Here is a 12,789-nt window from a genome sequence, read left to right on the forward strand (position 1 = left end):
TTTTTGATATTATCATGAGGAGAGAGATTTATTCAAGAGACCCCTGATTAAGGTAATGAAAGGGTCACTTTGATGAGTTAAATACTATGTAAGCCCCAGACAGGAAGATTAATTGTAGACCAGTTAGGATTAAAATTGTGGAGATCAGTTAAAGGAAAAGTGAAAAATATGGTAGCTTGGTCTACTAGTAGATTTGAGAAATGTTGAGAAGAATTGAAAACTCAGTGACACTATGAGCTTGTGATGGATAGTGGAGAACTCTGATGAGCAATGAGATTGACTCCTGTTCCCAGTGTATTAGTTGGCTTTCCTTGATATGATAAAATAACCTCTTACAAGAAAAAGAGATTTATTTATTTTGGCTCATGGTTTCAGAGTTTCAGTCCATGATCGCTTGATTCTATTGTGTTGGACCCATGGCAACACAGGCTGCTCACCTCTTGGTTGCCAGAAAGGAAAGAAGAGACCAAAATCTCAATGTTCTTCAAGGGCATGCTTCCAGAAATCTATCTTCCTTCCACTATCCCTGTGTCCTCAGTGTTCCAATAGTTGCAGATGTTAGAACCAAGCTTTTAACATCTGGCCATTTGAGAATACCACAGATTCAAACTGTAGATGTCAGGTAGTTCATTTGGGTGTGTTGAGGCTGGGTGTCATTTATAGATCCAGGAGACGGATAAACACACATGCCTATGGCATAGATAGGAAGTCCTGTTTGGAGATAACATGGTAGGAGAAACCGTTTGGATATTTGCCAAATCCACAGATACAATGAGATGCCTTAAGATCGAACATTCACTGAGCTGAGAAAAGGCAGAGGATCCATAGTTGAAAGTTTCTATGTTTCTTGTCTGGTGAGAAGAATCATTACAAGGGTAAGGGAAGACACATGGAAAATGATTAGGAAAAAATTAGAGGAGCTGGGGTTATGGAAGTCAAGGAGAAACATGTTTCAGAATGCCAAGAAAGGATACAATGTTGCTCTACTATTGAGATGACTGTAAAGCACAAACGAGCAATTGTTCTTATTTTCTGACAGCCCACATGGCATCAGGTAATTGCTGTTTTTCGTAATTGTTGTTATTCTTATGTCTAGGTCCTTATATTTTGTGACATTGTTACTGAAAATGCAATTCTCTTCCTTCTGTTGTTTCCCTTTTAATAGCCACAACAGAAGTACCTGTCGGGGAAGAAAGGCAATTCATACTTGTTAATAGTGAGTGATGGAGCCATGAACCACTAACAATTAAGTGACCATGGGTTAATTGAATACTTATGCTCATTTAAATAACCCAAGATAAACAAAAAGACAAGTTAAAATAATTCACCCAGTCTTGATATATTTATTCTTGTTAGTATTCATTTATTTTTCCTTTTCCCTTTTCTGTTTTTCCTGTGTTTCTCTGAAGTTTGTAATGGCTCTTAGTTTTTATCACTAGTACATTACTTCAGTGGGTCAAGAATCTTTGTTTCTTTTAATTCAGATTTTTAAAACTTCATTATAGAAAGAATACATGACAGAAAACTGAACACTTGTGTTTCTTGCTCACATTTGCCTTTAATTAAACATATATCATTAGATAGATTCTTTTGGAAGTATTTGTCCTACTGAATTTGAGGTACAAAGTGATGGCAGAGGCATTGCCAACCAAATGATCAGGTAGGGATGTCGGTGGCAGAGAGCTATCCGTTGCTTAGTCATGGAACTTTTAAAACCAACTCTTTGATGGCATACACCAGTGACCAGTCAGAGGTATATGGCACTGAGAAATGGAGGAAAGTGAAAAGGGCTTCTTGAGGCCCAAAGTGAAGAGAAAGTTAACAGTTGGCAGCTACTTGTAGTGGCTTTGACCACCTGTGTGCCACCAGGATGCTCTTCTATTTGGTAATGAAAACATCAGATAGTGCCTGAGACTCCAATTCCAACATTTCTAATACTCTTTTTTCCTTCCTTCCTTCCTTCCTTCCTTCCTTCCTTCCTTCCTTCCTTCCTTCCTTCCTTCCTTCCCCTCTCTCTCTCATTCATTCATTCTTTTTTTTGGGGAGAGGGGTTGATCTTTTGAGACAGTTTCTCTGTGTAGCCCCAGCTGTCCTGGAACTAGCTCTGTAGACCAGGTTGGCCTTGAACTCACAGAGATCCATTTGCCTCTGCCTCTTAAATGCTGGGATTAAAGGTGTTAAATGTTCCTTTCTATGAACATCGATCTAAGTTACCCCAGTGCTAATGTGGTGCAGCCCCACCAATAACTTCAGGTAAATTTTAGCCGGCTGTGGTAGGACAAAAAAAAGATAACCCAAGTGAGTAATTTAAGGATTTTTGAGCATCCCTAAAAGGCAGTGGAGAAGCATGGATGCTGCTTCTTCCTCATTGATGACACAGTCTGTTTCAAATGTGCATGAATTCTAAGGGGGTGTGAGGGCAACAGTGGAGCTGAAGTTTTTCTCACACGCTGATCTTCACTCATACACATGTCTGGTTTTGCTGTGTTTTATTTAGCAACTTACCAACCACATTCGAGATACCCTACCCAACTTCAGGAACAAACTACAGGGACAGTTGCTCTCCATAGAACATGAAGTAGAAGCCTACAAAAACTTCAAACCGGAAGACCCCACGAGGAAGACGAAAGCTCTGCTGCAGTGGGTCACCTTTCTCTCTGTGTGTTCATTTGAGACTGTTTGATTTGCTTTCATCTGTTGTGTTGTTTTCTAGAAGCAGTGAGCAGCATAGATGAGATTCTGTGTGTTATACAGTGACTCCTGAATCATTATGTTTTCTCAAGGAACACTTGGTGATTTTACTATTACTATAAATTTAACCAGTTGTCCATCTCCATGGATTCAGTCAGGGGTAAAACCTGCAGTGCTAACTCAGCGGGGGTTTTCTTCCCTTAGCCTCAGAAGTAAGTAGAGATGAGCATATCATTTATATTTTATAGCTGAATCTATAGATGTCAAGTTATCTTCTTTATTTCAAGTTCTCCTGTGATTAGCCTGTATGTATATTTCAGTAGAATGAGAATGAAATATCCAATTAAAAACTATAGAGAATAAGGTCACACTTCAATTGCCGTTTCCTTTCTGGTAATGATTTTAATATGGCTGTTTAAACATCAAGCATTAATAACTCATTTAGGGCTTTTCCTCCTTCATGACCTTCCCATCTTCTCCCTAGGTCAGTAGGGTAGGATTGTAGAGTTGCCAGAGAACACTTTTTCCTCTCTCCTTTGACCCCTCTTGACCTCACCATTTCTTCATCCTTGTGCTTCAAGTTGTGCTAGGTCTGTCTTAACTGAAAGACTGCTACATACTATTCCTATAACCTGTATTGTCTATCAGCAATGATAGTTGATGACTCTTGTAGCACTATCATTTACTTATTTATATTTGTGTTGTATATGTATGTGTGTGGGAGCATGCATGTGTGTGAGGGTGTGTGAGTGTAGGTCAGAGGTCAACATCAGATGTCTTCTTTGATTGCTCCCCACCTTATTTTTTGAGACTGTATCTCTCACAGAACCCAGAGCTCATCAATTTAGCTAGAGTAGCTTGGTAGCAAGCCCAAGAGACCCTCCTATCTCCCTACCTCCAGTGGCGGGTTGCAAATGCATGTTTGTGTGACTGACTTTTTATGTGGGTGCTAGGGTTCTTAACTCAGGTTCTCTTTCCTGTGTTGCAAACATTGTACCAACTAAAGCACTTCCCAGGCCTATTTTGTGGCACTTTTATTCCTTGCATCTCAAAGCAAAATTAGTTCCTTTGTTTTTCATTTAACCAGTCTTTAGTATATAAGATTCCTTTCTTCCTGTATCTCCTCTGTGTGTGGGGGTGGTCCCTGTACACTTCACAGCCAGCAGTGAGGAAAGACAAGTTGATTCAACACTACTTAGTTAGCTGGTGCTGGGCCAAATTTCTGCAGTCTGATACCAGGTGGTTTACTTTAGCCATATTTAAGCACAGCACAATTTTGGGAAAAAAATTCCTGATGACAATTAGGTCAGTCCCAAGTGTACAGCAAAGCTTAAGACATGTTTACATCGAAATTCTTTACAAAGTACATATGGCATCTTCCATAAAGATTGGTTCCAATGACTCAGGGACAATGCTTAAGATAAGAGTCTACAGAGAATGACTGAGGTAAACATAATGCCCGTGGGAGTCAGGATTGGCCTGGACCTAAGATAGCATAGAAGTTACTTAGGCTGTTATAAAGCACAAGTGACATCTCTCATCTGGGTGGGTTTTATGGACTGAGAAACAGTGCTCAAGATTTAGACAGGAAAAAGTCTGGGATAAACAAGCATAGAATTCTGGGGGATTCCGGTAAAGCCTGGCCCCAGAGATAGCAAAAGATTACCAGGTCATAAACTACAGTCTTTCCCAGCATTCCAGTAGAAGACACACAAGCATCTTCTTCCTTTGAAGAGACAAACCTGTGTGTTTAACTTTCCTAGCTTCTCCTATCTGTGTACACAAGGACCTCTTACTCTCTACACATCACAATAGTTTCTTTCCTTCTTATATTTGTCTGATTTCTTCCCTACCTTCCCTACTTGGTAGGTGAGATTTGGCTTTTGGTTCTAGCAATATTTTTGGCTATGATTTTCCAGTTTTATCTGGTGACAACCTACTTGTGGGGTGAGTGCCCAGATGAACAGCAGTGACATTAGAGCTTCCCTGTTGTACTTATTCAGTGTAAGTGACATATTTCTTCCTGTAAACCTGGGCTACTTTGCTAATCTAATGACTGCTATAATGTCCTCCTGCAACTTGAACCTCATCATCCATTCAGATGGACAAAGATCTAGCATTGTTCTACTGTCTCAGTTCTTTGGAAAGAGGGGAAGATATAATTTATCTTTGAAATGCCTTTTGTGGTCTTTGCTTTGGTCAGAAGTAAGATATTGTTTGTGATATCAAGCAAGATATCACAAATTGAACCAATTTTGGTGTTTGTTGCTCCAGTGATGATCAGGAGATTTAATTCTATTTTTATTTAAATTAAAAGTTTTCTAAATATTAAAAAGGTTTTACTGGCATCTTAATTGTGTCATGTTCTATTTCACTTAAAAATAATACCATAACAAAGAAGAAAAAATTAAAGAGTAGAACTCTCTTTCCAAGTCTGTTTCTTCTTGTCTTTGGTTAAACTCATAAAAATTCTTAAGGTACATAGAAAAGAAATATATTTATATTGAGGTCATACATCATTATCTCATTGTCCATCTAAAGCTAGGATGCAAAGACTGGTCTTTGCCTCTGTGACTTCATGGGTCTTGACTGCAGAATAATTCACTGTTGGATTGTCGACTAGACTATTGATTCATCTTCTTGTGATCCTGTCTTTCTCAAAGTGTTCCTTCATTCCCTCTTCCTGCTATCCTTTCATGCACTCTACTCAGACCCTGGCTCTGCATTACCTACCATGGAGTCAGCAATGAATGGGAATCGTGGCACTCAAGGAGAGGGTCATGAAGACATATGTGCAAATGATGAGTTGTGTTAGACTCTAGTAAATTCTGTTTATCAGAAGTAGAGAACATTGGAGCCCAGAGGAGGAGTCAGGTACATGTGAGGAGAAGTATTAATTCCCAGGGGAAGTGAATCTTCAGGGTCCTGAAGTATAAGGGGAGTGTGTTAGGCTTAGGAGGAGAGTAAGAGAATAGAGTGAAGCCGGGGAAAGCTTATTTCAATGCCACCAAGTGAAGGGTATGGGAAGAATTGACAGAGATAGAAGTTTGTAGAAACTTCTAGTGTTACAGTGCATATACCACAACTTTCCAGATGTTTAACAAAAACCATTAAAAACATTAGCTGACACTTGAACATGGCTTAAAAATTTGTAATTACTTTAACCTATAATATCCAATAAATTTATTGGCAATAAAAGACAACAGCTTCAGACAACCAGAAATATTTTTCTATTAGATTTTGAATTTGAAAATAGCAGTTTTAGTATGTCAGAATTAGAAATCCAAACCAAGTTATAGAAAATGGAAATAATTTTCCCTTTCTCTTTTATTTTGACCAGTTATCCTAAGATAATTACTTCATGTCACAAATATTTATTAAGAATCTCTTATATGTCTTTCGTGCAAGGACAAACCAAGTATGAGCCCTTGCCCTCAGGGAAGTGACTGAAAGGGAAACAGGCACATGTGATGTGATCTAGTATTTTCTAGAAGTAGGCTGAAGAGGCAGAATACCCCTTCACCTGGGCAGTGGTAGGTGATGGTGATTGCAGAGGACCATTGATCATGAGGGCTTTCTTGGAAGAATTACTACTTCAGCTGAGTCTTGAGAGAAGAAGGGCATTAGCCAGGCAGGGAATGGAGTCAACAGTACTATAAATACCCCCAAACAAGCACAAAAACACAGGGGCACAGTACATTTGGGGACTGGCCAGTAGATTCTTCATGTTTGAATAGATCTCAAGAACAGCCATGGCCGCAGCATGAAGAATACTAGATAACGGGTTCTACCAAACTGTGGGAAATTACTGGAAAGCAAGCCAGAGTTAGTTGTATTAATCTGTGATGACAGGTTTGTATGGCTGTGGCAGTATAAGGTCAAACCTGGATAGAATCGTAGAATCAGGACAGAATTCTAGAGGAACTTTAGTCCCAAAAAGGGGTTGCTGAGGCCTGGGCCAAGGCAGGAGAATTAGCAGGCTCAGGACTGACAGAAATTAAGTGGTTCAAGTTTTAGGTGTGTTCTTCCAAGACAGATAAAAAAAATACATGCCCAGCACACAGTTGCACATGTGGGCAAGGTACTTCTATGAACTATGGCATCTGAAGGTGTGGAAAAATTGTGTATGATGACCTTCGATGCTCTGGCCATCTCAGACCATTCAGTAAAAATCTGGAGGATGAGGGAGCGAGACTAGGGCTTCCATACTTGGAGGGAGACAAGAAGCCAGTGCCCTGTGAGGGGTTTGAGTACCAGGAGCCGAGAATGGGCAAGCGTGATGTCACAGGAGCAGAGGCTCACTTGACTATTCTACTTCAGATTTATCACGTAACTTTAATGTTAGTTCAACCACTCCATAAATACCATTTCATGTTAGAACAATGAACAGAGAATACTTAAAGAGAAAGGCATTTAAAATATTTACTCTAGTTAAAAGTCTAAAATAGATCTCAGCAATTTGTGTTCTTGTCATGGCCTTCTCAACTTGACCAGTAGGTGCCACTAAGAACACCAGAAAAGGAGCCTAAACCAAGACCCCAGGAAAACCAGGCAAGGACAGGAGAGCTGAGGAACTTTAACTAACTTTAACTCAAGTTTCTTTCTCTTTCTCAACTCTAGGATGGTCCAGCAGTTTGCTGTGGACTTTGAGAAGAGAATCGAAGGGTCGGGGGATCAAGTAGACACGTTAGAGCTCTCTGGTGGTGCTAAGATCAACCGCATTTTCCACGAGCGTTTTCCCTTTGAGATAGTGAAGGTTCGTAACCAGTGTTCCTTTCTCCTTTTGCCCCGTGCCATTTCCACGTTCTCTTTTGCACCTCTCTTGATGTGATGTGATGCATTAGGGCCGATAGCGCTCTTGGAATAAAGCCCGTTGTACCCAAAATAACCTTTTCTGATTTTAGTGAGTTCATGTAGATTGCTTCAAGAAATAATGCTTGAGCTTTCCACGACATTTATCAGTTTCTTTTCTTTTCTTCTTCTTCTTCTTCTTCTTTTTTTTTTGGTTTTACGAGACAGGGTTTCTCTGTATTGTTTTGGAGGCTGTCGGTCCAGCCTGGCCTCAAACTCACAGAGATCCGCCTGCCTCTGCCTCCCGAGTGCTGGGATTAAAGGCGTGAGCCACCACCGCCTGGCAATTTATCAGTTTTCTAATTTAAAATATTTCTGAGACTCTCCTATGGGCCAAATTTCTAGGGATCAAGGTAGAGAAGTGTCTAATTTGTCTCATATGGATATACAAAAAAAATGAAAAAATAGACAGCATAAGAAAATTTCAAATGCTATTATGGTAGCCTAATGTGAAAGTCCCTTTTCGGGGGATGTTTTAGACACGTTCTCTCTGAATGAAGGGCAGGTTAGCTATGACCAGCACAGCATCAGGAGGTCAGTGTTATGAAGATCTCTGGGGAGGGACTGACCCTGGGAAGAAGCTGTGCCTTCATGTGAGGCCACAGGCTGGGAGTAAGTGTGCTAACAAGGAGTAGACCCAGCAGGTAGAGAGCTAGCTGAGACGAGGAGGATGGTTGCAGTGAGGGGCTCACCTTTAGCAGTGGAGAGCCACGGGAGCCTTCTACACAGGGCGTGTGGCTTGATTGAGCTGATAATCCCCCAAAGAACACCGCTTCTGCTGGGTGGCCGATGGGCAAGCAATAGATATGGTAAGGAAGAGTAGGGTCTGGCCACAGGTGGATGAACCAATTTTTGAAACTTCTATAATCTCAGGAGTCCTTTAAAGCAAAGGAAGAAAGCAAAATTATAAACACACGATTATGTGCATAATCTTGGAAGGGATCTTATGCAAGGAAGGTCTGGAATGTAACTTTTTAATTAGTTTCTTAGTAAAAATGATGTAACAAGAGAGAATGGAGAAAAATGGATAAGTGTGGTATTTTAGAGGTAAGGTCGACAGACTTGTATTGATTCAAGGGCCAGAAACCAGAAGATTCAAAATTATTCCCCAAGTTTTGGCTTTTGCCATTAAATGAGTGGTGGTGCCCATCCGACAGGGGAACCAAGGAAAACTGTCAGCGTGTTTTTGGGTTTGCTGGGACTTATTGCCCAATAAGGTAGCTGAGATAGGAATCGGGCCACTTGTCTCACATGCAAGGAGGTGGATGTTTATGTATTGGTGTGGGAAGAAGGTGGGTAAACAGATAGTTTTATTAAAATGTGCTAAGTAAAGTGACAAACTTCAGCACAGAGTACTATGGAAACACCACCCACAGACATGAATCCCAGCCAAAGTATGCAAGGGAGCCAGACTTCTGAACTGAGTTTGGAAGGATGGGTAGCTGGCTTAAGTAGTAAGAGGCAGAGAAGGGGCAGAAATGTTCATAAGGCTCTGAGCCATGAAGCCACAGCATAAGATAGAGACTTAAGGCAAGTCATTGCTCTGAAATGGAGAGTGTGTAAGGGAGGATATGAACAGAGAGCCAGGCTGGAATGGCTACATTCCTGTCAAAGCTGAATCTAGTGCTCTCTGGATGTGCCTTCTGGGACTAAGCTCCATGACACTTTGATCCTACTTCCAAGTGGATTTGTAGTGCCTAAGACTTCTGGGAAATATTTATACAGCGATGCATCCTGTGTTGGCTTGATGAGGTATTATTAATTTCCTTTTATTAAGAGGTCTTACAGTCAGGTGGCTCAAATGGCCAGGGAGAAAAGACATCTGTGTTGCTGCCACCCATCAGGAGATACTCTCATTTATGCATTCTCCAGTGGCCTTCATTTGAACCACATTCAGCAATAGGGAATTCTGTGTTTCAAATGAATGGCTGAGTTTATGTCCAGGAGGCATTCTTTATGCACAGCACCCCTCATATATAATAGAGTTAAAATCTCTGCTCCACTGGAACTCAGAAATCCCCAGTGTTCCATGGGGCCTTGAACTCCATATAAACAGATGTTTTGACCATCTGGGTTTAGCTTACAAAAGACATGAGTATCCATTTATTAATAACGAAGTCAAGTTATCCTCATTCTATACTATCCAATAATATTATCCAAAGGAATTAAGTGTCATGACTGTGGTTTATTTTGCATCTGCAGATGGAGTTCAATGAGAAAGAATTGAGAAGAGAAATAAGCTACGCAATCAAAAACATACACGGCATCAGGCAAGTGATTTGTGTTTTCCTTGTCTTCAATCTACCAAGGAAAATGAGCATTTCCAAATGACTAGGAAAGTAGTTTTTCATCATCAGAACAGAGGAAAGTAGAGAAGTCAGAAAGAGGAAATATTGGTTTTGACTCACTGAGAATTTTCTATTGCTAGAGAAAGTTTTAATAAAATAATAATAATATTATTAATAAACCTATGCCCATGGCCTGTACACTTCATGATAAGAAGTGAGTCTTCTACTCATCTCTGAGTAGGTGTGTGTGTGTGTGTGTGTGTGCATGCGTGAATACAGATATGTGGATATATGAGTAGAGGAGCTTGTACAGTGGACCCGAGCAGGTGGAAGTTTAGAATGCAGACTGTTGAGGATGGAGGAGTAGTGTGAGTCAAGCTATAGAGATGGCAGTGTGTAGCCAGTCTTAATGGAGCTGGTGCTTTGCATTTTGGCTGTTGTGGGTAGTGTGGTTAGGAATACGGAGTGACATGAGCACAGAATGTAGGCGGGAGTGATATAGAAACTGAATTTGTCCTTATTCAGAGCAAGATTGTTCTGTTATTTTATATTTTAGTATTTTTAGACTTATATAAGAAATCATCACAAACTGGGTAGCTTACAACAGCAAAATTTGTCTCTCAGTTCTGGAGACTGACAGCACGTGATCAGGGCTCCCCAGCATGGCGTGGTTTCATGAGAACCTTATTTCAGCTCATACATCGTTCAAGTCTCACATGCTCTTATGTGGTTGAAGGAGAACAATCAAGCTCTCTGATCTCTTCCTATTAGATACTAATCTCATTCACGAGACCCCATCCTTATGACCTAGTTTCTTCTCAGAGGCCTTATATACTAATGCAGTAACATCAAGTATATAGGGTTTTAACATATGAACCTTAGGGGAAACATATACATTCATTCCATAGCAATATAATCTAGAGCGATGATATAAATTGTTTTAAAAAATTTCTTGAGCTTATATATAGTAAGCTAAATATGATTTGACAAGAACATATTAAATAGAAATACCCTGAATGTAAGCAAATCTCATTTAGGATGTTGGTTCATGGCTCATGGATCACCTTAAGTGAAGGAAGGAGGTCCTCCCTCCTGTTAGTGACCAGTTGTGGCTCAGCTTCTGTCACAGGGCCAGGATGAGATTATGTTGGGGACAGATCCTAAGAGGGCCTGTCCAGTATCTACCTTCTCTTCATCCTGGATTTAGAGGAACACACTATCAAACTTAGCTTCTTAGGCATTGGGATTGAATTAAGATCCTGATGATGATACTCACATTCAGGGAGCCTAGTGTCAGTTGGGGGGGCCTGAGCAATCTATGAGGCAGTGTAACCAGTATTTATTCCTAGTGCATGAAAGGGTTTTTGGAAACCATTTCCTATGGAGGGATAATCTCTCAGCCTAGATACACAGGTGAGGGCCTAGGTCCTGTCCCAAATAATGTGACAGACTTTGATGATTCCCCCACAGGAGGCCTCACCCTTTCTCAGGAGTGGATGGGGGTGTGTGATGGGGAAATAGGAGGAAGTGAGGGAGAGAGAACTGGGATTGGTATGTAAAATAAGATTGTTTTTAGTATAAATAAAAATTAAAAAAAGATCCTGATGCTGGTATGGCAAGTCCTTTACCAACTGAGCCATGCCCCAGTCCCAACTTCCATTGTTTATGAAATGTATATAAGCTCTCTATCCTTACATTTGTTTCCCTGAGCTCCTGCTTTGTACTAGAAAAGCATCATTATGACAGCAACTTTGAATGAATCCCAGACAAAAGGAAGAGTCTTGCTATTTTGGTCATTCTTTGATTTTATAAATTCATCACTTAGGAAGTGTGCACCATCGGAGTGAAATTGATGGCTTCTCTACAGCCACTCTCTTCCTTTAGCACCCAAGGACTGTGGGCTGAGCACCAGCCAGGTCTCTGTAGCACAGCCTCCTGGAACGAGTTGACTGCTTCACTATGTAAAAGGGAGGCACGCTGTTAGGAGAGAGCTGCTTTTGAAATCCTCTAGGGATAGTAATGGAAACTTAGTAAATCTACTGGGTGTTGGTTTTAGAAGCCCCACCCCCTGATAGCCCAATTCACACATACACATTCTCCTATAAAACAGCACTTTACTTGCATATGACATACACACAGCAGCCTCCTCATGCACTAAATCATCTCTAGATTACTCATAATACCTCAAGTCATATAAAAATCTCACAAATAGTTGTTGTGTGACATTTTTAGATAAGTAATATCAAGAATAATATCCGTACTGTTCTTTACAGACACAGACTATTTTTTTTCCTGAAAAACTTTCAGACATAGAACACAGTGTTATGGAGGCCTGGTTATGTTCCTTTTTGTTGTTTTGAAATAATGAGTTGAGACAAATGACAGTTAACATTACTTTGTACATTATGAAAACATGCTTGGCTGTTTTGTGTGTGGTGCAGGGCATCGAACCCAGTGCTTGGCACATGCTGGGAAGTGCTGATCTTCTTCTCAGTGTTGGGCATTGCTGTGAGATGGGAACTTGTGTTTTAGGATTATTAAAGATAGTATTAAGATAGTATTACAGTGCCCACCCAGGGACTGTTGCTCTTTCAAGCCCCGAGGTGGTGGTGCCCGCCTTTAATCCCAGCACTTGGGAGGCAGAGGCAGGTGGGTCTCTGTGAGCTTGAGGCCAGCCTGGTCTACAGAGTGAGTTCCAGGCCAACAAAGGTTATACAGAGAAACCCTGTATCAAAAAACAAACAAACAATAAAGTGTTATAAAGGTACCATATATAGAAGTATTTTGTGTTATGGGTTTATACATGTTTCTCTCTGTGTGTTGTGCCTCTGTGGTGTGTGTGTGTGTGTTCAAGTGCATGTGGGGGTGTACAGGTGCACATGTAAGTGTGTGCATTTGCACATGGAGGCCAGAGGTCATTCAGCTGTCATTCCGTAGGAGCCATCCACCTTGCTTTTGA

The 12,789-nt window shown here is 40.7% G+C and overlaps 1 protein-coding gene across 11 annotated transcripts in view; it reads left to right on the top strand.

Moving 5' to 3' along the window:
• Nucleotides 1-12,789, top strand: part of Dnm3 (dynamin 3) — a 453,602-nt gene that overhangs the window by 148,872 nt on the left and 291,941 nt on the right. For all 11 annotated transcript variants that reach the window (XM_021227897.2, XM_021227898.2, XM_021227901.2 and 8 more), the window contains exons 7-9: nucleotides 2,498-2,640; nucleotides 7,312-7,447; nucleotides 9,745-9,812. In XM_021227897.2, coding sequence (XP_021083556.1) covers nucleotides 2,498-2,640; nucleotides 7,312-7,447; nucleotides 9,745-9,812 — 347 coding nt within the window. The remainder of the gene's footprint in view (nucleotides 1-2,497; nucleotides 2,641-7,311; nucleotides 7,448-9,744; nucleotides 9,813-12,789) is intronic.

Source organism: Mesocricetus auratus, unplaced genomic scaffold (genome assembly GCF_017639785.1).
Source record: "Mesocricetus auratus isolate SY011 unplaced genomic scaffold, BCM_Maur_2.0 Super-Scaffold_100676, whole genome shotgun sequence".
Lineage (NCBI taxonomy): Eukaryota > Metazoa > Chordata > Mammalia > Rodentia > Cricetidae > Mesocricetus > Mesocricetus auratus.